At 40.5% G+C, this 22,729-nt stretch overlaps 1 protein-coding gene across 1 annotated transcript in view; it reads left to right on the top strand.

Moving 5' to 3' along the window:
• The window catches only part of LOC140236895 (proteasome adapter and scaffold protein ECM29-like), a 198,364-nt gene that overhangs the window by 128,288 nt on the left and 47,347 nt on the right, over positions 1 to 22,729 (top strand). The window contains 3 exon segments of the mRNA XM_072316830.1: positions 4,505 to 4,716; positions 11,185 to 11,228; positions 15,887 to 16,079. Of these exon segments, the coding sequence (XP_072172931.1) occupies positions 4,505 to 4,716; positions 11,185 to 11,228; positions 15,887 to 16,079 (449 nt within the window).

Below are 22,729 nucleotides of genomic sequence, written 5' to 3'. Positions count from 1 at the left end.
GAAAGACTGAAGTGCGCAAGTGCATGGACTAGGCCAACTTGTACACAATGAACGGACTGGACTCACACAGGCCTACTCTCTGTGTACACAGGGAACGTACTTATTATTATACGTACAGTGTGTATTATTATTGTGTGGATTGCATGTGCATGCAGCGGCCGCCCGTTGCAGTGAGCTAGCTACTAGTACCTGTGTATGTGTGTGTGTGTGTGTGTGTGTGTTGTGCATGTACATACATTCATGCATAAACATGTCACTGCACTCACGAGGTTCGTCCGATCAGTGAACAACTGCAGGAAACTGATCTGTCGCTTGTGATAGCTCTACAACACACGTCACATTGCACACACCAAGGAGGTTTAAGAGATGGAGTTCCAACTGGCTGTAATTATTCAAACGGCTACCATTTTTCTATTGATGCACAAAAAAATTCCGCAGGTGCACTTGTGCCTTTGAGGATCAGGGTTCCATGCCGCCGTCTTTTTGTAAACCTGAGCTGTATGTCGTGAAAATATTTAAAACTGTACTGTCACTACAAAGCCAATTTTATCATCTTTCCGATCGCTTCCGACAAATGAAACTGATATGGTATAATTTTTTGAGTATAGTTCTTTATTCATTTATATGTTAGATTAATGTAAAGTCATGTAAAAATGAGTAATTTTGATTTTCATTTCATCAATTTTTTTACAATTTTTATTCGCACATCCCCGTGCCTGTACTTTTGCCTGCTTGTTTTCTAAGAAGGGACGGCGAAAAGGAATTACCATCATAAAGACATATCTTCCTTTGAGAGTAACGAGTGATGATGCAATGCCCTCACCCTCACCCTCACCCGGATGCCTGTAGGCCAGTTGGCCTGTCAGTTGACAGCCTCCGTATGAGTCCTCGCCAAGTTTGTCTGTCTTGAGCCATGGTTTTAACTGTGTTAAAATCCATCTCTTCCCTTCGGGCAATCTCCTTGATTTGGTCTTCCCATCTCTTCCTTGGTCTCCCAATTGGTCGCTTCTTGTTTGGTTTCCATTTGTGGATCCTCTTGACATCTCTAGAGTCTGGCATCCTTTCTACATGTCCATACCATCGTAGTAGGTTCCTTTCTATGATGGTCAGAACTGACTCTACCTTGAGGGCTTGTCTGATGGTTTCATTGCGAACCCGATCTCTTCTGGTAACCCCATAGATGAGACGGAGAACCCTCATCTCGGTAGCCTGGATTCTACTCTTCAGTTTTGAAGTAAGTGTCCAAGTTTCACTGCCATACAGAAGCACTGGTCTCAGAATTGTTGCATATATACACACTTTGACATCTTTGGGTATTTCTCTCTCTTTTATGAGGGGATAGAGTGCGATTAGATTTCTGATGAATTTGGTTATCCTGTTGTTAACTTCTTCCTCCATGAGATTGTTTGATGTTATCTTGCTGCCCAAATATGTGAAGTTGTCCGTCTTTTTAAGAACGTGTCCATTGATGGCTACATTCCCCTCTTCCAAGTCCCTTCCCACATGCATGTACTCAGTTTTGGTGTAGCTCATCTTGAGACCAGCTTTGGTTAGCTCCCTATCCCATTGGTTCATGATGTACGTCTTGTAGTTTGTCCCTGCTGTCTGCAGTTTGTGCAACATCATCTACATAGCCCAGGCATTCCGCATGATAATCCTCCTTCTTGATGTTCACGAGTACGTGATTGAGATAGGTGATAAAACAGTGATAGACTTAGCAAGTCAGCAGTTTTGCTAGTAGTGGATGCCACATGACTCAATTGTCTTCCTATCTGTGAGGCTGCTCCAGTTTAGCATAGACTTCAAATATTTCTGAGTGGCGTCATGAAACATGGGATCAAAGGGAATGAAACTGTTGTTACTCCATTTCTCAAACCTCCTTGAACACACATAGCACTCTGTACATTGGATACAATCATGCTCACATGTCACGTACGTCTACAGGTTGTAATTGACTAATCAGTTTGAAAACGCAGAACTAGACTCTACTGAAGTTTGATCTACTATTATTAGTTTACATGTGGATTGGTAATGATCTTATCGTTGTATTTCGAAAGTGCACTCGCGATGCTCGAGTCACTGGCAGCACTGAGAAGTCGATTGTGAATACATGTCCGCTTCATAGCCAATTACGCAGTAGGCCTACTGTGGTAGCGATATATTTACGAATACTAGTGCCCGATCGACAAAAATGGCGTGGAAAAGATTTCGAAAGAGCTCTTATTTGGCCATTTATGCATGTAAGAATGGTGGTAATGTGGCATCAATTCCAAGCCTGTGGCTGTTGAGGTTGTAGCTTGTACAGTTGTACATTTCACGCAAGCTGCGCGTGTACCTGCTCTCCACAATCGACTGCATTTTCTTTGAACCATGCTCGCCACGCAGTGGTACTGGCTGCCCTGGCTGACAATCACGATGCTCTCCGCTCCCCGCATATTACCAGAGGGGTTACGTAGGGCGCTAGCACTCATGAACTGCGAATCCAAGGTAAACTGAATAGCGAGCATGTATGTGCGCACGCAGTGATCACACGTGATAATGTATAGTATGCGAGTCTGTTCATTCTTGTACAAATTGGCCAAGCTATAGAATTTTAGCCAAGTCCATGTGCTTGCGCACTTCAAAATTTCAGCTCAACTTATGAATAATTCGTGTCCCATAGCGTTTCCATGTACGGAAAAAATATTGGCCGGTAGTGCAGCGAGCTAGCTCACACGCATGAAACCGGAAGTTACTGGCCCGGCCTGAGAGGTTTGATATTGGAGGTATCGTACGATATCACTCGATATCGCTTATTGTCGGTGGCGAGAATTACACAAATATCTGCCCATGAAAATAGAAAATGTTACAGAATTGCATCAGTTTTACTCATCAAATGTTGTGAGGGACATAAACAAAGTTCTCAGTTTTTATGTAAGCTTATGAGCCTAGATCTGTTGTTAGCTTGATCTACTTTTAGGTCCCAACAACACAACGTTAGGCCTATCGGGTAATTCCCTTGAAATTTTGCACAACCATTTTTAGATCTGTAGATCTCTAGATAGAGCTAACATGAGAGACCTAGACTAACATTAGTCTTACTCCTAAGAGTACTATAAAAAAAAAAATGTGCTCCCAAAACACCCTCTGAACCGTGGAAATTTCAAGATCTAGCTAAATGTATTGCACATTCGGATAACTTACCATGGGTTTGACTTTTGTCCGTAAACTGCGTAGTGTGTCTGTATGGAGGTCTGTACAAATATAATAGGTTTACGTACTGTACAGTAAACAATTCTGATATTTTTGTGAGACGTACACACAAGTAGGCCCTATGTCTAAAACTCACTTTACAGCTTCTGCTGCTACATGCTGCTAGCTTGCTGCTGACAACCGGCCAGGTAGAATGCATCCACTGTACTGTAGCTATAAGAGCTAGTACTGGTACGGTGCTCAATAACTCTATAGCTGCTTGTGTACTGAGTATCAGTAACCAAAGAGATGGTAGTAAGGGCGTGGTAGCACGGTAGCGGCAACCGTCATGATTTTTGCTATGGTGTGCCAAAAGGAATCATGTCTGGTTCTGTTAAGAAAAATAGTAATTCGGCACAAAATCGCCCAAAATGTTATTTATATGTTAAAATCAACAGCAACAAAATCACCTGTAGAAGATTAATTTTGTAACAAAATTATTAGCATGGAAGTGATATTGTAACAGAGCCAGACATGGTTCCTTTAGGCACACCATAGCAAAAACCTGACCCGTTGCCCATACCGTGCTTGGTATAAACACGCCATAACAGTTCAATGCACACTGCAGCTGTGAAGAGCCTCGCATGACGTGATAATTTAGGGCTCCGGAAAGACAGCTGTTCTGGGACGAAAATTGCTTGAGTGAATCAATCAGTTTTAACTGGCGATTTGGGGTGGGAATGTCTTTTAATAAGTTGCATTTAAAAACTGTTTCAGGAGACATTTCCCTCTGCTTTGACACCTTTTTATATATGATTTCTTCACATTCTTTGTCCCTTAAAAAACTATACTCACAAATTACTATATGGATGCAAGACGCCACTTGGTGCTTGCCTTGTGTAAATTCTTGATTACTTTGCTCAATGATTTATCATGATGCCCTCAGAGGTTGCTAAAATGTAGGTAGTTTATGTTAAGTGGCATAAGATTTGTAATACATAAAGCATTGATGTACAGACCCTGAAATTGTCTTAACTTTGGTTTACTTTAATAGATTTTCTGAAATTGACTCTGACATCTTGTTTTTATTTGATTCTACTCATAACAAGTTTTTAAGGTCCCCCACTTTTTTTGCACCATGGGTAGGAATACATACGGTGTGACCATTTTTGACCCCCGAGGAGGGAGATCTGGAGGCAGACATGCTACCAACTGAGCCGAATCACCACCCTATGTGGATACTGTAATAAAAGTTTTACTCCAAAATCCAACCTCAAACAGTGTACATTCATCCCTGCATGTCTGGGGTATCATCATTTGCATCCTTTTCCAGGCACAGAGGGTGGCATCCGCCTATACCTGACTGAGATTGTGACTATTACCAAGGAGTGCCTGAGGTTACAGTCATGGCCGCGCAAGGCTCAGGCAGCCCGTGCTATGAGCACAGTTGCAACTAAGCTTGGTTCTAGGATACAGCCTTCCCAGCTGAGCCTTCTTCTTGGTGCCCTGTTGGATGGGCTTCAAGGCAGAACATGGGATGGGAAGGTATGTCAAATATGCTGTTCTAAGACATAATGTATTGTTCTTGTCCACGTTCTAAGAAATTTTTTCATATAAATTGAAACCATATTGCTACAATACACTTGATTATTAAGAAGTACCACTGTAATCACTTGAAGGTCTGCAATAGTCCATTAAGTGGGCATATCAACACATTAACCCGTTGAGGATGGACTGATTTTGCTACAACACGCATTTTCCATAGACACCTGCCCGAATATACTTGGGACTTGTCCTCAACGGGTTAAGGCCCCTGTTTTAACAGAGCCTTTAGTTCCTACTAACGGTAGGAAAGGATAACATTCTTGCTCTTTTTGTATGACTAAAAATAACTACTGTGTAATGTACATGTAACATGTAAATGTAGCTTTATGAAAAGTATGTGCAAATGCATGATATCTATTTGCTTTATATTAAAGAAGTTTCCTTCAAAAGGGAAATTAATGTAAAATGATTGCAGTGGGAGAAAAGAAGATGAATTCCTGAGTGGAATGGCTTATTCTTTGAACATTTTGATATTTTAACAGTTACCCATATATTCAGAAGTCCTTGGAAAGAGCACTTTGAGAAGTTTCCTTGCGAGTGAAAGGTCCCTTGTTTGCCATTCTAATGCCCTTATAAGGGTACTAGGGGTATTATATACAACACATGTACATTGTGTTTGTGTTGTTCTGTATGGCTTACATGAACATCTTGTTTGCATGATTAAACGACAAGTTCACCTTCATAGACATGTGGGTTGAGTGAATGCAGCAATATTAGTAGAACACATCAGTGAAAGTTTGAGGAAAATCGGACAATCCGTTCAAAAGTTATGAATTTTTGAAGTTTCTGCTCAGTCACGGCTGGATGAAAAGACTACTGTAGCTTGTGATGTCACATGTGTACACTGTATAAAGAGAGAATAAAGAAAATTCAACATATTTCCATTTTCTCGCATAACAAAAGAACACTCGACTTCTCTCTTTCAGAAGGCAGGGGGAATAATATTACCCTTAACATACGTCAGTAACAAGTCGAAGAAATTTGCACTTTATTCAAAAAGTAAAGTTTTGTGAAATTCTCTTTTTATTTTCCTTATATCGTTGTACACATGTGACATCATACACTGTAGTAGTCTTCTTATCCAGCAGTGACTGGGCAAATATTTTTAAAAATCCATAACTTTTGAACGGATTGTCCGAATTTCCTCAAACTTTCACTGATGTGTTCTACTAATATTGCTGCATTCTCTCAAACCTTATGTACAGTATATGAAGGTGGACGTGTCCTTTATAGAAAATTCTGGTTGTGGTTTTCATTTTACTTGGCTCATGTAGCAAGGATTTAGTCAGAAGGATGGACAAAAATAGACAAAATAGACAGAATAAATAGACAATAATAGACAAAGTGTAGACAAGAGTGCCTGCCTTGTGGTCTAAATTAATCTTTATTTATGTTATGCTGACCAGAAAAACGACTTTCATCAAAATATTTGAGTTCCTTCATTCGCTACAAGTTTGTATTTGTTCATTTACTGAATTAAAACTGCAAGTATTTTTGTCTAACTAACCTCTTTCAATGTTGTAGTGCTCTTGTTTTACTATAAGACTCGCCCTTATAATGTACAACAAATTGAGTTTGCGAGACTGCAGCACACGCTCTATTCATACAAGTATTTCACATCTGAGAGATATTCATATTATATTGGATGGCACATACTGAAGATGAGTGCAATATTGGTCCTAATGAGTGCAATATTCCCTGGTATTCCATGAATTAAGGCCATCCAATGTAATTATTATCATTTATAATCATTAATTCTCCATAGGCTACTGTTGTTAGTGGCCGTGCAATAACACACTGTTTTGCATTGTCTTGTCCGTTGTGCGAGCGCTTGCTGAGTGCGCCAATGCTGTCTATGTACAACTTTACTACACTGCTTGTGCGCGAACTCAATTGTTACAATTCACAAGCACGCAAACATCTTGCTATATACGCAAGTACATTGCGAGTCACTCTTTTTCAAGTGCAGCATCAGCTGAGTGACCAATGAGAAAAAATCTCTGTGGAATGGGGGTATAAGCATAAGTCTACTAGAAGTACAGTACTTTTTTACAGTTTATACCTTCTCTAGATAATTATTATAAATGATAATTATATTGGATGTCTTTAATTCATGGAATACCAGGGATTATCATCTATATACAATGTAGTACGTTTTAGCGGTGCCTTAAAAACGGGTATTGTTGGCTGCTCAATTTTTACTGTTCAATATTAGAGCATATAAAACGAAAAGCGTAGGCCAACGTATTAATTCCACATAGGCTACCGTTGTTACTGGCTGTTCAATAATACACTGTATTTTGTCTTGTATGTTGCACAAGCGCTTGCTGAGTGCGTAAATGCTTGTTACTGGTGTGCAAAATTTTGTTACAATTCACAAGCGCGCAAACATCTTTACTAGTTGCTGGCTTCATATGCAGTTTTAGGGGCTTTTCCCTTTCAGTGCTGGCATGGGACTGCTGAGTCAACTTCAAAGACAGCTATAAGTAGGCCTACAGAAATTTTGTGCAGTTTATGCTTTCTCTACATGATTGTTGATGATAATAATTATATTGGATGGCATTAATTCATGGCATACCAGGGAATATGGCACGAGTTAGGGCCAAAATTGCACTCACCTTCGATTTGTGCAATATTGCAACTGATTGACAAATTGCCCTACATCGACGTAAATAAGCACTGAATTGATCAGTGTTTTAGTAGTAGCCATGATAAAAAATCATGGGCGTACATACTCGAGCAGGATTCGAACCTACGACCTCCTGATCACCGGACAGGCGTCATCTCCACTAGACCACCGAGCTTTTGCCCGACAGCAAGTGTTGGTTCTAATCCTTATAGCATGCAGCGGGTACTGCTTTATTATTCAAATTCATGAAATTCTTCCGTCAAGATGTTTTCATTGCAATTGATTGACAAATTGCCATACATCGACGTAAATATGCACTGAAATAGAAAAGCACTGTGCAATATTGGCCCTAACTCATGCAATATTCCCCGGTATCCCATTCATAGCCATCCAATATAATATAGATATTGCACTCGCTAGGGCCAATATTGCACTCATCATCAATTTGTGTAATATTGGCCCTAATTGTTGCAATATTCCCTGGTCATGTCATTCATTGCCATCCAATATAATATAATTATTGCATGGCAGCTAACAACAGTTCGTAGCCTCTTGGGACTTAATGCATTAGCCTATGCATTTCGTTCAATACGCTCTCGTATTGCACAGCGAAAATCGAGTGGACAAGAATATGTTTTTTTAATGAGCCGCTTTGCATGTTCTATGTAGATGATAATTTGCATTGTTTGATGGCACAGACAGTTGACTGTGGAAAGGGGAAACATGTACCACTCGACTGATTTGTCACAGGTGGATTACCAAATTGTCTGTTCTTTGTCGATGGGCAGAAAAAGAATCTTGTTTGGAGGCACTGAAGGTTCTCTGAGGACTCCTTATTCATTCATTCATTCATTCAATCCTGTTTTATTTTCATTTCCGAAAATTGGTTGGTCGACTATCAGGTGAGTGTGAGACATGTCGCATGTGATCTTCATTGGAAGATCTTGCCTCATCAGATCACCACCCGACCTGTGTGACACTGACCTGATATATATAGTCGGCCAACATAAGTCGGATATCATCATACTGCGATCTGATACACTACGGTGAAAAGTTGTAAGCAATAAACTTCACTTGCAATGAGTGACCGATGAGAGAAAATCTCTGGGAATGGGGGTATTATAGAATGGGTGAAGTAATAAGCTGATGTGCTATGAGTATAGATTGGTAATTGTAGTTTCAAGTTTGTTCATAGTGGATCAGACAATGAGCTGGGGGGGGGGGCCGAAGGACAAGGACAAGGTCCCCAAATTAAGGAATCTTTAAAAATGTTCTTCTCTAGAATAATCAAACAAAGATATTGCTATGAGGAATTACATTGATGACATCAGTTTCAAAATGTCAATGAACTTTCCTTGATTTAAAGGACAAGTTCACCCTGTACGTGTATCAAGTGGATGCAGCAATATTCATGCGTATAGTTGAACACATCAGTGAAAGATTGAGGAAAATCGGACAATCCGTTCAAAAGTTTTGAATTTTTGAAGTTTCCATGTTGCCATTGCTGGATGAGAAGACTACTACAGTTTGTGGTGTCACATGTGTAAAAGGATATGATGAAAATATGAAAAGGAATTCCACTTTTTTTTTAAGTTTACATTCCCTCGACTTCTTACTAATGTATGGTAACAGTCATGATATTCCCTTGTCTTCTGAAAGATGCAAGTCAAGTGCTCTTTTATGTGAGAAAAGAGAAAATATGTTAAATTTTCCAAATATTTTCTTTATATTGTTTCTGGCATGTGACATATCAAACTGCAATTAGTCTTCTCATCCAGCCATGGCAGTACTTAACTTCAAAAATTCATAGCTTTTGAATGGATTGTGCGATTTTCCTAACTTTCATTGATGTCTTTTTCTGGCATTACTTTCAATCCACACATACACTTTGTATGTTATTAAGGTGAACTCGTTGCATATTGCGAGCTGTCAATAACTTTCCACAAGTTTGAGCTCTGATCACCAAATTATTCATTAGTTTATAATCTGCATGAAATCATCTTGTAAGGGTCTTTGGTAGAGAAATTTGAATCATATCTCTAACTCAGCCAAATTGCTCAAAGGGAGCAACTACGTAGATGTGAAGAAGGTTAGAAAGAAATATCTGGAGGTCCCACAGTTTTACCCATAAGGATGGGGAAAAGAAGAAGGAAATACACACAAGACACAGTTACAGACTTCCATCTCAGAAGATGAGATCCAGTGAAACACATGCCCAATCAGGCTACATTGCAAGCAGTGTGTTGATATTGGGAGCAACGTGCATGTGTTTAGGCCAGAGTTAAGCATGCACAATCAGTAACCAGCAATCATTTCCCTGTTTGTTTTCACATCTCTCATCATTTTCTGAGGCTTCAATGTGGTATGATAAGCATAAAAAGACTGTCAGATGTGAGAAATTGCCCATTTTTTTTTTAGCAATGATTCAAGAGAAACTAAATAAAACCTCCTCGTCCATCGTCTAAAGCTTTAAGAAAACTTGTTTGTAATTTGATAATGTTGAATATTAAGCAATTAATGCATGTCTTCAACAAACACAAGGGTTAAACCCACTGAATCGGCATAATTCTGAAATTTCAGCAATTCTGATTATACTGCCCACATGTTTATCAAGAAGAATTTTAGACATTGCAGAACATGATTCTTACATCTTGTCTATTCAGTGGCAAGTGGTAATGAAGTTGAAATAGATTTAAAGGGAAATAAAGCCAGCAGTATGCATTGTGGCCCTAGAGTGAGGGATATAAGTTTTTTTTAAAAATGCTTCATTCAAAATTTTATCAGCCTAATGTATAGATTTTAAATGTTCTAAATTCAAATGTTATAAAGATATTTCTCTAAAAACTCAAAATAATTGTCATTTTGAGGTCATAACTATGCAGAGCCTTCACTCCTGGAAAGAATGTATCAAATTGGTAATGCATGTTTCATAACGTATGTTTCAAAATATTTATTTAATGACATATGTCTATGTATAAAGCTGGAAGTTTTCCTTGTTTCTCTGTTGGTAACCTTGTGAAAGTCAGCACCAGAAAATAGAGAAAGGCCCCATGCACATGCTTTTCTGAAAACCCACCAACCATGGTAAGGTGCGTTACACAGCTTTGTTTTTTTTTTCTGACTAAATGATTTTAGTACATGGCAGAAAATATTCTAGTTTATCAGTGCTGATGTAATCAGTTCTGGTATCCCTGAGTACTTTGAAATAGAAAATGGTTAGGTAAAAACAAAATATCTGACCTTTTATGCCCACTATATACAACCTTGAAACCATGTATGTTGCAGAAATTTTAGACAAGTTATGGGTGGTGAAAGACGGCATCCAAAGTACGAACAAGACAATCTTTCATATCTGTGATGAACAATCAAAAGTGTGACACTGTGTATAAACATACATGTAGTTTTTACAAGAATATCTTTTGAATTTTAATTGTCAATACTTAGCACTGGCAAGATTTTTTTTTTTTTCTAGCAGCAGGGGTTTTTCAGTTATATCCCTCACTCAGCAGGCCATAATACATTATTCAGTTTTCATTTCCCTGTAAATATTCTTTCAACTTTCAAACGCATGCCACTGAATAGATGAGATGCAAGAATCATGTTCTGCAGGCTCTGATTTCTTTAAAATGCCGGCAGAAGAGTCAGGGGACACCAAATTTAACAAGAATTTTTGCCGATTTAGTAGGTTCAACCCATGTTTGCTGTCATGTATATGTACACCACAATTGTTTCTAACTTATTTTCAATAAGCTTTGTGTCTCATATTTCTTTCTTTCCAGGATGAACTGTTGAGAGCAATATCTACTGTCTGCATATCATGCAAGTAAGTTTTTGAGCAAGACTATCATAAAAGTAGTTGATTGTTATTTGCATGACTGTGGAATTTAATTGTTTTATCACCAGTTGAGATGTACAATGTACATGTAGTGTATGTGGGAACTTGCTAAACTCGCAGAAGAGCGTGTGTCTTTCATGTCATACATGGTAGCTATTACAGTCAAACCTGTCTATAGCGGCCACCCAAGGGAGACGAAAAAAGTGGCCGTTATAGATAGGTGGCCACTATAGACAGGTTATCCAACTTTGTGTACATTGCCTACGTGTACATGTATCACCGTTGTATACATCTGTAAGTACAGATGTACTTACAATTTGTACATGTATGTGTGTATACGTATACACACGTGTGTTTCATGCATTGAGCAATGCCGGTGTTCATGAAATTGTTGCACAGTAGCATGTGTACAGTCGTGAAGAAAGCTTAAACTGACTACCTGTTGAAATTTCTGAAATACAGCAAATCATACAGCAATAGAAAACAGAGAGCGTGAACGATGTCAGTGTGGGATTTTAGATACCCGAAGGCTTAATCAGACGGAACCAAAAAGCTGTATTCTTTTTGCTTTCCTGACCAAGAAACAGCAACGATTTCGGCTCTCTTTTGGATGACGTCAGTCATGGAATGAAGTACGACTGACAGCCCAGCGGCAAACTGCAAAACAAAGATGATAGTGCGCCCAAAGCTCCGCTCTAAACCATCGTTGCTGCGAAATACCTTGCATGTCGTGCATGCATGTTAGTGTTTGCGCAGAAATCAATCCAAAGATCAGGCGGCCTTATACTAAGATGGCATTTTATCCTCACTGAATCAACTCTAGTTGAATGTCCAAGCCTAATATATCCCTTATCTATGTTTACCTCACCGATTTTATGAATCAAGCACAGATCTCACATCTACCTTCCAAAACACAGTGCTGTTCAAAACCCTTCTAATCGACTGCTGTGGTGAGGCCGCCGTGCATGGGCCTACACATAACCTATGCCATACAGCACACGCAGTGACCGCTTGCACTGCGTGCTCAGGGTTTGAACGGCGCTGTTTGTTGGAAGGCAGCTGTGAGATTCTGTGCAAGAAAAAAAACGCACACTTTATCGGAATAATTCATAAAATCAGTAAGTCAAACATCAATTAAATGGGCTTAGATGTTAAACTAGATCTGATTCAGTGAGGCTGAAATACCCTTTTTAGGGCATTTTTGGCTAGGTCAATTCTGCATGGCAATAAATACAAGAAGATTGTCTCTATTGTTACTCCTAGCTAGGCCTCCTTGGTCGAAAATGACCATGTTTACTAATGTTAGTACTATCACTGTTAGGCCTACTATCGTTAGATAAGCCCAACGAGAAGAGAAAGATCTGTCTAGAACCCTAGTTAAGAATTTATTTATGACAAATGAATTCTGTATTCCAACCAAGAGTGGCGGAATCACCATTTAGGATCTTTGGTATCACTCACACCGTCAGCAGAATAGGTCTAACGTTAAAGCTAACTTCAATTCTAACATGTTAGATTATGCAGACAGTGTACGCTGCAACCTGTCACGAAGACCGAGTTTGTATTAAGTGTTGCTTTCCCTCAAACCGTTTTGTTTAAATTCACATAAGTAATTGGAATTATTAAGTAATTAATTAATGCATAAGTAATTTAAGTATGTCTTGTGATTTTGATGTAATTTTGTTCTACGCCATTTGAGATGTCTACATGGATATACGAAAGTAGGCCCTACATAATCGCCCATTTGTCCAGCTGTCCCGTCTCATCGGCCTCAACCCTGGCCTGCCGGGGAGCAGGCTAATGCTGATACCTCAGCTTAGCCGGGCTGCGGCACCACCGCCTACTTCTGCCACTAGCACACCGTCTTTCACATCCCCAAACTCCTCCAACTCTCCATCATATTTGTCGCTGGTTTTAAGATTACTCTTGTCTTCATCCTTATTGACTTCAAAACTGATGTCGAGATCGTCTAAGGCCATTTTGTGTCAATAAAAGTATCAGATTGCTTGAACTTCATTCACCTTGACTGCACACAAACTCACATACAAAGAGCCGGCGCATTTACACCAGGGGAATGTGTCATTCAACATGTGACGTCATCAAGTAAGTGGCTGAATTCTAGATGAATTCCGAGGCCGTGAGTGAGGGGAAATCGACCCATTTTGCAGCCTTTTCTTCTAGAACAATTCTAGAACAATTTTTGTTCAATGTTAGACTAAAAAATATAAAAATTTGTATTCGGTATAACTTCTTGTCTTGATTTATAACAAAATAGGCCTGGTAAAAAGTCAATGAATACACAGTTCAACTCTAGACTAGTGCATTATTATGACTGAATGAGTGATGAATGCAGCGGTGGCGAACACTGGACATTGCCCATGAATGACTGACACGGCTACAAAGCAGAAAAACATGCTGAGTTATCCGCTCGGCTACGGCTCCATCGGGTCTTTGGCCGCTATAGACCAGCTAAAATCTACTGCGAGAAACAAAATTTGTGGCTGCTGGCCGCATTAGACAGGTGGCCGCTATACACAGAGTCTTTAACAGGGCTTTTCTCTTGCAGGGATTTTTCAGTGGCCGCTATAGACAGGTGGCAGCTAAGGCAGGTTTGACTGTATACACTTTTCATATATCTGTAACACATACACAGCATGGTCACTACAACCACAGCTCATTTAAGTTGCATAAAGCATTCACAGAAACCGAATTTCTCTTGTAATAGTTTCAAGGATAAATGACATACAAACCCAACAGAATTATTACATTATATCATATGACCTGTATAGATACCAAATTGTGTGATTAGTCAAAATGCTGTCACGTGACCATGGTCACAAGGATGAAAAGCGTTTATATATTTCTATAACATGGCGTAAATTACGTACAACCATGGAATATTACAGCAACTATGTTAAACCATGGACCTAATATAACATGGACTATTCATGGCAGTCTTTCTTTGGTGTAATGATCATCACCGACACCTGATTATGTGCATCTTAATGAGTACATTCAGGTGTCTTGACAATAACGATTGTGTAATCATGTGTTGGGCGGAAGCTTGGTGGTCTAGTGGAGATGGAGCCTGTCAATTGATCAGGAGGTCGTAGGTTCGAATCCTGCTCAAGTATGTATGCCCATGATTTTTTATCATGGCTACTACTAAAACACTGATCAATTTAGTGCTTATTTACGTCGAAGTAGGGCAATTTGTCTATCACTTGCTAGGTTACCAGGTCGTGCTATGAGTAAGTTAGATTGGTGACTGTAGTTTCAAGTTTTTTCGTTACAGCTCGGGGATGGGCTGAAGAGGGGTGGTGAACCAAATTTAGGCAAACTTTCACATTTTCATTTTTTTCACATTTTCTGAAAAACTAATTAATCATTAAAAGTAATTTGTCACCAAACTTAGCAGGCAATATCACCTGGATGGCAATATATAAATATATATAATTCAAATACTCCAAAACTCCATATTAGAGAATCAAAAAAAAAAAAAATAGAGAAGAATATCTTGCTTAAAACCAGAAATACTCAGAGTAAGTACATTAGTGAATGTACTTTCAACGTTGTATATGGTAGATCCAGGGGTTTGGCGGGGACTGAATCGGGGGCCACTTATTACTTCTTAATCCTTTTTCTTTTTTTCTTTTCTAAAACTGCTTAGTCAGATTTTCTAGATACAGTGTTCTTGGCAGGTATTTTACCAGTGCGATAGAATACAAATGGACACCATGCCCCCCCCCCCCCCAGCCTACAAAGCTGCCCACAAGTTTGCTATGTTATCAGGTAATAGTCTTCAAGAATGCATGGAAGGTGAACTTGCGATGCAGTACTCGGGTCAGGGCAACACCCCCCAGGTCTCTTGTTTTGTATTATACACATAAATCATCATATGAAATATATACAGTTGAACCTCTCGTATCCGGACAAGTCGGGACCGGGGCTCATCCGGATAAGGGATTTGGCCGGATACGGGAGACTCAATGCTTTATACATGTACATACCGTATAATAGAGCTCTATGGTACATACACATACACATGTACTGATGTAGCCCATTGTAGTACCACATGTAGTAATGTGTATACTGCGACCTTTTCATTGTTACACTCAGTAACAGACCCCAAAATAGAGGTTCGTGTTTGCAAGCGGAAATCATTTTCTTTTATAGATTCTTGGGATGATTTACCTAAATTAAGAAATGTATCAAGTATATGTAATTCATGTGTGTTTCCGCCCGTAATTATTAAAAAAAGATAAAAAAATCACGGCGAGATTGCTTCCGGATAATAGAGAGATCCGGATAAAGGGAGGCCGGATAATAGAGGTTCAACTGTACCTACCAGGTTTCATTGCAAAATGAAGATCAGTATTAAATGGAGATGTAGACAATGATGTCTTGCTGATGTTACAATCGAGTGATCACAGAGAAAAAAAAAAGTTATACCATCCTTATATCATGAAAAATAAATAACGTAAGATTCAAATCATGAGAGATTGAACTTTGGGGGATAATAGATACACAAGAATTTGTACAGAAACAGAAGGTGATCCATGATCATTTCCAGATCACCCAACATATTCTAATCAATCTCTCTCTTTCTGTCTTTCTTCTGTTCATATTTTTGTATCACGTATCAGAACCACCCTGCAAAATGAGGTTGACAGTCAGCCTGCAATTGACACTGTCATCATTGCCCTTTTCAAGGAGAGCCGTAAAGAGAGGATTGATTACAAGATTTCTGCTCTAGACTGTCTTGCAGCAGTGCTACAGGAGTACAACAACGACAGATTTGTGGAGCTAGCTGAAATCCTCTACCCCATCATCAGTAAAGTGAGTGATACAACTTGTATGTGTCATTTATTACCTACAGTATGTTTCATTTTGTATTCTTTTTAAGGTAGATTGTACTTTTAGCACTGGAAAAGAATCATCAGGTGAATTAGTCTGGGTGCCAGAGGCTGAACCTTGTTTTACTCTCCATCCAATGTATGGTAGTAGGTTTTTTTAACCTATTTTTAGGATGCTGAATCCAAATCTGGATGGTGAAACTCTTGCACCCATTGAGATATTCAAAATGGCCACCAAAAATGGCCGCCAAAATCTGAAATTCCTTTGTCTTTCCTTATAAAAGAAAAATTTGAAACGAAAATGAAGGTTATACCTTATTTTGAGGTTACTGAATCCAAATCTGGATGATGGAACCCTTTGCTTCCTTGAGGATTATGAGATTTTCAAGATGGCCACCATGGCTTCATCATAGGCATTCTTTTCATAGGGTGTTGGCCAAGGTGGATCTGAGCTTGGGGATTGCCCTTCAGCAATGCTAGGGCTAGAGCAGGGGGCACCACTCTTCTGCTTGAATTGATGATCCAACACTGGCAAGTCATCTGGCAGGGGGGTATCCAAATACTTGAGTATGACACTCTTCTCCTGTGTTAGTGGTAACTCCTTGACCACTGTGTGTTTGATATGTGCATCATCACTCCAATCCATCATCCAGTGACCCAGGGTCCATATCTAATTGGATCAGGGCTGGACCCTCTCCCCCAATCCCTGGTTGTTATCCTGAGAGCTTTCGCACAGGAATGACACAGTCTCTTCAAGTCGTTCATGGCATTTGCATTTGAAATGTCCAAACTTGCCACTTCCATAGCACACTACACTTGCGCCAAGCAATGAATTTGCCAGAGCTGGCAATGTTCTTTGACGCAAAGGAAAAGATTAAAAAAAAAAAAAAAAAAAAAAAGTACGCAAAATGAATAGAGCCTATTCAGGGAAATTATAATGGCTAAAACACTTAATCTCAGCTTTTACTCTGGCTGTGCATCATCACTGGGTACTACACTTGTATGTTTATGAGGTAGAGGGGGATACCCCCTCCCACACAACGGAGCTTTTGCATGTTTACATGTACATGATAGAATTGAAATAAAGCAATCTGATGCACTTTTTTATTATGGAATATTCTAAGAATTGTCATTCCCAACAATCTATAGAGGGGACAGAACAATGAGAGGGTGGAGGGATACCCCTCCCATATTCTAGGGAGCTTCTGCATCAGAACTGAATTTCAATGATCTGGCGCACACTTTTGGTGGAATATTTGGAAATTCGTCAACCAGAGAAGTGTAGGTCTGTGGAGGGAGACCAAGCAGGAGAAGGATGTGGGAGGCGGTAAGCCCTAGTGCCCCCCGGGAGATTTCGCATTTTTATCATTGCAGTTCAACAATCTGGTGCACACATTTTGTTGAATATTTGAAAAATTGTCAATCTTCAAAGTGTAGCCATAGTCTATGCATGGAGGGGTGCCGAGCAGTGGGAAGGTGTGGGATAGGGCTATCCTCAACCCTTCCCATATGAGGGAGCTTTACATTGCTTTTTTAAAATTCAAATTGAAATATAGATGTATACGCATTTTCCGTGGAATACTTACAAAATTGTCAATCAAGAAAGTGTACTAAATCTGATATGGAGGGGAACTGAGCGAGGAAAGGGTTAATTAAAGGGAAATATTTCCCCAGTACATGAAGAAACCTTTGAATTTTTTGAATTGAAGTGACAAATCTTGTGCACACTTTTGATTGAATATTAGGATTTTTGTCGATTTCAAAATTGTACTTAGGCTAGGGAAAGGGGCACTGTTGGGGAGGGTGTATCCCCCTCCAAAGCAAGAGTGATTTTGCATTTCAGAATTGAAATTCAGCGATCTGGTACACACTTTGAGTGAAATAATAGGACAATTTTACATAAAAATACAAGAAATTTTCCACATCTCGGGAATTAGTGGGGGAGGGGTGACAAAATAATATGTTTGCCCCCACATTTTCATTGGGAGGAGGGGCAACTGCCCCCTCCCCCGGGATTGACACCCCTGACAATCGTGATACAGTGTAGGTTATTGATCACTTCTAAATTTTACATTTTAACCAAAAAGTGATGTGTATTAGGTGCTCATCCACTAGTCTCATTGATTTCCTTGTATCTCAAATCTTAATTTAGAAAAGGTTGAAAGGCAGCAGCTTCTTATACACACAACCTTATTTTCCCTTTGAATATTCACCTTCCAAATCTTGGGGGGAGGGGCAACTGCCCCCATCGCCCCCACCACGCTGCCGCCTTTCAGCCCGTAATGTACTGCAAAGCTATTAACTAGTCTGGCACACTGGGCTCTGGCATACTAGACTCAAGCATCTGTTTTTCAGCGGAATTCTCTCCCGAGCTGCTGGAGAAGCGCTCTCCAAATGTATGGGCACAGGGGATTTGCAATTTACCCCCAAAACACTATACCTCCCATATATGCCAGTTTAGAGGTAGCGTTTGTGCACTTTGGCACAAATGATTTTCTTTCTTTTCGTTGGTTAGACGCTTTTCTTGCCCTTTTAGCAACATAATGCAAAAACATCATACAGGACAATTTCTGTAAATGCATGTTCCAACAATGAAAAAACTTACAACAGCGAGGTGACCAGAGTTAAAACTTGGAATTTTGTTCGGGAGTGGTCCATCAATCAATTCTTGGAGTATTAGACCGGGGGCCCAGGAGGTTTATTCAACCGAAAAGCGGACAACCAACTGACCTCATAGGAAATTTGCATGGACCCTGGATATTACAAAAATGCATTGCTGCCGGGTTTCAGCGTTGCCTTCCCGCCAAATTCACTCAATGTATGACGTCACTTCCGGTTGGCCCTTTTCCTAAATTTTTGAGACAGTTTGTGTTGAAGCATCATTATTGAGATTTCAGTTTCAACATCTTAGAGTGTCCTAAATATATTCTATTTGGTATCTTAGTAGTTTGGAGTATGTATAACCATCTAATTGCTCATTTTCTGTGTGGTGATGTTGCTGAGGGTGAATGTAATCATGGCAATCAGTGTTGATGTCACTGTCTTAGAGAAAATGGCACCTAGATTTTGATCACTTTTTAGAAAATAATTGTTAATACTCTCTATAAATATCTCAATCTTGTATAGTGGTTGTAAAAATTTATATCCAGCCCTTCTTGTGATTTGAGATAAGTCTAGTGTGTTCAGACATCAAACAGTATGACCATTCCACCATTTAGGGTAGCGCCCTCTGTGATCCAAACTTCTGCTACACAAAAACTGAACTTTGAAACAAAGCATTAATGGACACATATTGAAGACTAATGTTTGTAAGGCGCAAGAAAAATTGTATATCTCGTCAGAGTATTATAATGACTTGACTTAACTTGACTTAATTCGAGTGGTGTTCTCGATCCACAATGGCACTCCAAGTTTGTCTGTCCAGCATTGCAGTCTTTATCTCGTTGGTGTCTAGACCAGTGTCTCTCTTAAGCATGTCAACAAAGTTGATCACTGGTCTGCCTGGTTTCCTGCTCCCATGCTTGAGCATCCAGTGTATCAGTTTGGAAACACACTCATTGCTCCTGAAGCAGTGGCCGGCAAAGCGAAGCCTCCTTATCTTGATCTTCTAGCTTATTTTAGGTAGATTCCTATACAGCTCTGTGTTGGTCATATGTTGCCTCCAGCTAACATTATGTATTATAATACCCTTCACTTAAAGGGACTGTACAGTACTGGTTGAGGTGGGGATTCATGTTTTGAACATTCCTAAGTGAGATAATGAGAAACCTCTTATGAAATATGAAAGAGCATGTAATTTCAAGAAGGATTCAACGTTTATTTGTTGAAAATTGGTTTTCAAATGGCTGAGATATCAAAAAAAGTGACAATAATAAAAGGCGACAGGCCACGCCTTTTATTAGGATCTCTTTGTTTCACTTTGTTTTTGGATATCTCAGCAATTTCAAAAGCGATTTTCATCAAATAAACTTTTGATACCCCTTAGAATTGCATGCTCTTTGACATCTCATAGAGTGGTTTCTGGATATCTCACAAAACGTTAAAAGCTAAATCCTCATATCGACCAGAACTGTACACACCCTTCTAGATAATTTATGGAAGAGAGTAAAGGAACTAGGCAATATCTATATCTTGTACATGAGCAAACAATATTTGTATCATTATGATCAAGAGTCAAACTAAATTGCAATATTACGTGACACAGCCTTCAGAATGTCTTCGTCATCACTAACGCTTCCATCACTCTCATCGCTTTGCTCACTCCATGTCCCTTCGGATTCCTCATCGTCTCAGTTTGTATTATCTGAAGGGTTGAACAATGAGCCTTCGAGAGATGTGGGGACTGTACTTTCTTGATACCAGTCTGGCTCAGAGTGGTTCTGCGTAGATTTCCACCCATAGTCTTAAAGACTGCCGTGCTGGCTCTCTTCCACATTTTGGTGACATACTGAGCTCTTCGGATGTGATTTTTAAGTGTTGTGGCACAGAAAGAGAAGAGCAGTTGATTTTCTTCAGTCTTGCAAGGGGACCTTTGTCACCTCCACTGCTCATTCGCTTGAAGACATTGTATAATATCTGGCATCTTGAATATATGTCTGATGTAACAAATCCATACAGTAAGCAGATGAAGAATGTAGCAGCTATTGTAGAATATCTACTTCCTCGTTTGAGAGAGACTGAAAAGCTTTGATGTGTGTTACGTTATTTTCCATCTTTTGATAGGGCTTTCTTTACTTTCCCTTTCCTGGAGAAACGTGAAGTGAAATCGCAACCTGTCAGGGAGACCAATATACAATGTAAGTGCAAAGGTAGTGCCAGGTTGCTTCTCTTCGAGAACTGCTGCAATTTTTGAGACGTCAACGTACCTTCTGTTATTGCCCAAACCAAAGTCTATAATTATTTTTCCTTTATCTACATCAGTACATCTGACCACCTATCTGTTATAGTATGCTATTATCCCTATAATTGCCCTAACATCGAACAAAAAAACTTTTACACAGTAAGCCTACCTTACACCGCCCGTGTCCCCCAGGCCGCACGCACGTCCGCCCGTACGCACGTAACCAGTCACCCGCCATGACTCTTCCTCTTTCCTGTTCGCCCTCCATCTCGTTCAGACGTGTTTTCGATCGCTAGTGATAATCCGACCGCATCAGCGGGATCCCTCAACAATCAGGCAATATCTTTCCTTATTTTTGCTCCTTGATTGTTGTATCACATTTGCAGATCGTTTTGTCATCATTTGTTACCGAGAAAGGGGTGAAATCGTGAATTTTATTTCGATCCAAACCTCCGCGGTTTTGTTTCGCGCTGCCCCATACGTTTGTATGGTGTGTGCACCGTGCCTCGGTTCTCGCCACGCACTGGCGGGTTTTTTCCCCCTTTCTCGTCTTAGTCTACCTCAGTTCGGCTTTTTGTCGTTCCTTTTATGTTTTTTCCTCCTCCCGTTCATGTTTTTATACCTTCTCGGGAGTCTTTTGGTGTTTTTTTACCTTTTTGATGGGGTTAGATACACCGAGGTTTCCTCGTAGGCTCTACGCCGTGAGTTAGTATCTCGTTACCGTAGTTAGCCTATGGCTGGCCGTGGGTGGCCGTCTTCGCCATGTTTGGGGCTATGGCACGCCATTAGCGTCATTATTACCGATCGTTGACCTATGGCAAGCCCTTTGGCCATATTTACTCAACTTGTAGTCATATGGCACGCCATTAGGGTCCTTATTATGGTTTGTAGACCTTATGGCTAGCCCTTTGGGACTTAATTGCACCTTGTCTTTGGGTTTTCGTCCCCAGACTCGGTTCCGTGCATGTTTCATGTGTGCCGTGCCCCCCTTAGGCCTTTATTGAGGTGGTCCACGCCTATGGCGCGCCTCTGGGGCTTCATTTAAATTTCGATTGGGTGTTTTTCTCACCTTTTTCGCACATGTTTCATGTTTGTTTATTGTCTTGGGTATTTTATGCTGAGCCTTCAACGATAATTCTGTCGGCCCAGCTCGGCCCAATCCCCGCCCCTTGTCTTGTACGCTTTTAAGCCTACTTTGACTTGGTTTTTGAGTCCCTTGTGTTACATACACTTTCTTGTAAAGATACTTGTATGTTTATTCATGTCTACATTTTCTTTATGTTGTTGCTAACTGAGTCCTCTTCTCTTTTATACAGGATGACTCTAAGATGCACTTCTTGTCGCCGGGCCATTCCAGATTGGGACGCACATCCAGTTTGCGCCTTGCATCGCACGTGCACCCGATCTAGTCCCTGTCCCACGTGCTCCACTTGGTCAGACCCCTTGTGGGCCACGTTGGAGGCTTGGCTATCCTCCCACCCCCCCATACTTAGGGCTCCCGCCCTGGTTCCGTCCGGGGCCGCACGGCCGACGGACTCGGAGCTTTCTGCTCGGAACCCCCTCGCGGAGGGAGTCTCTTTGCCGGTCCCTGAACCGGAGGGGCTCGGATCCGGCTCCGCCGATCCGCCCCTTGAGATTCTCGCTTCTGAGGGAAGTGATTCGGGGGAGGAGGGTGGTCGTCCTTGGCGACCTGACCGGAGTTTGGCTGGCCTCTCTTCCCGCGGCCCTAGCCGGCCCACGGGGATAGAGAGCGGTGGGGTGCCGCCACGAGCGCCTTCGCTCATGCGAGCCGC

This window comes from Diadema setosum, chromosome 13, assembly GCF_964275005.1.
Source record: "Diadema setosum chromosome 13, eeDiaSeto1, whole genome shotgun sequence".
NCBI lineage: Eukaryota > Metazoa > Echinodermata > Echinoidea > Diadematoida > Diadematidae > Diadema > Diadema setosum.
This window is presented reverse-complemented; position numbering and strand designations above follow the sequence as displayed.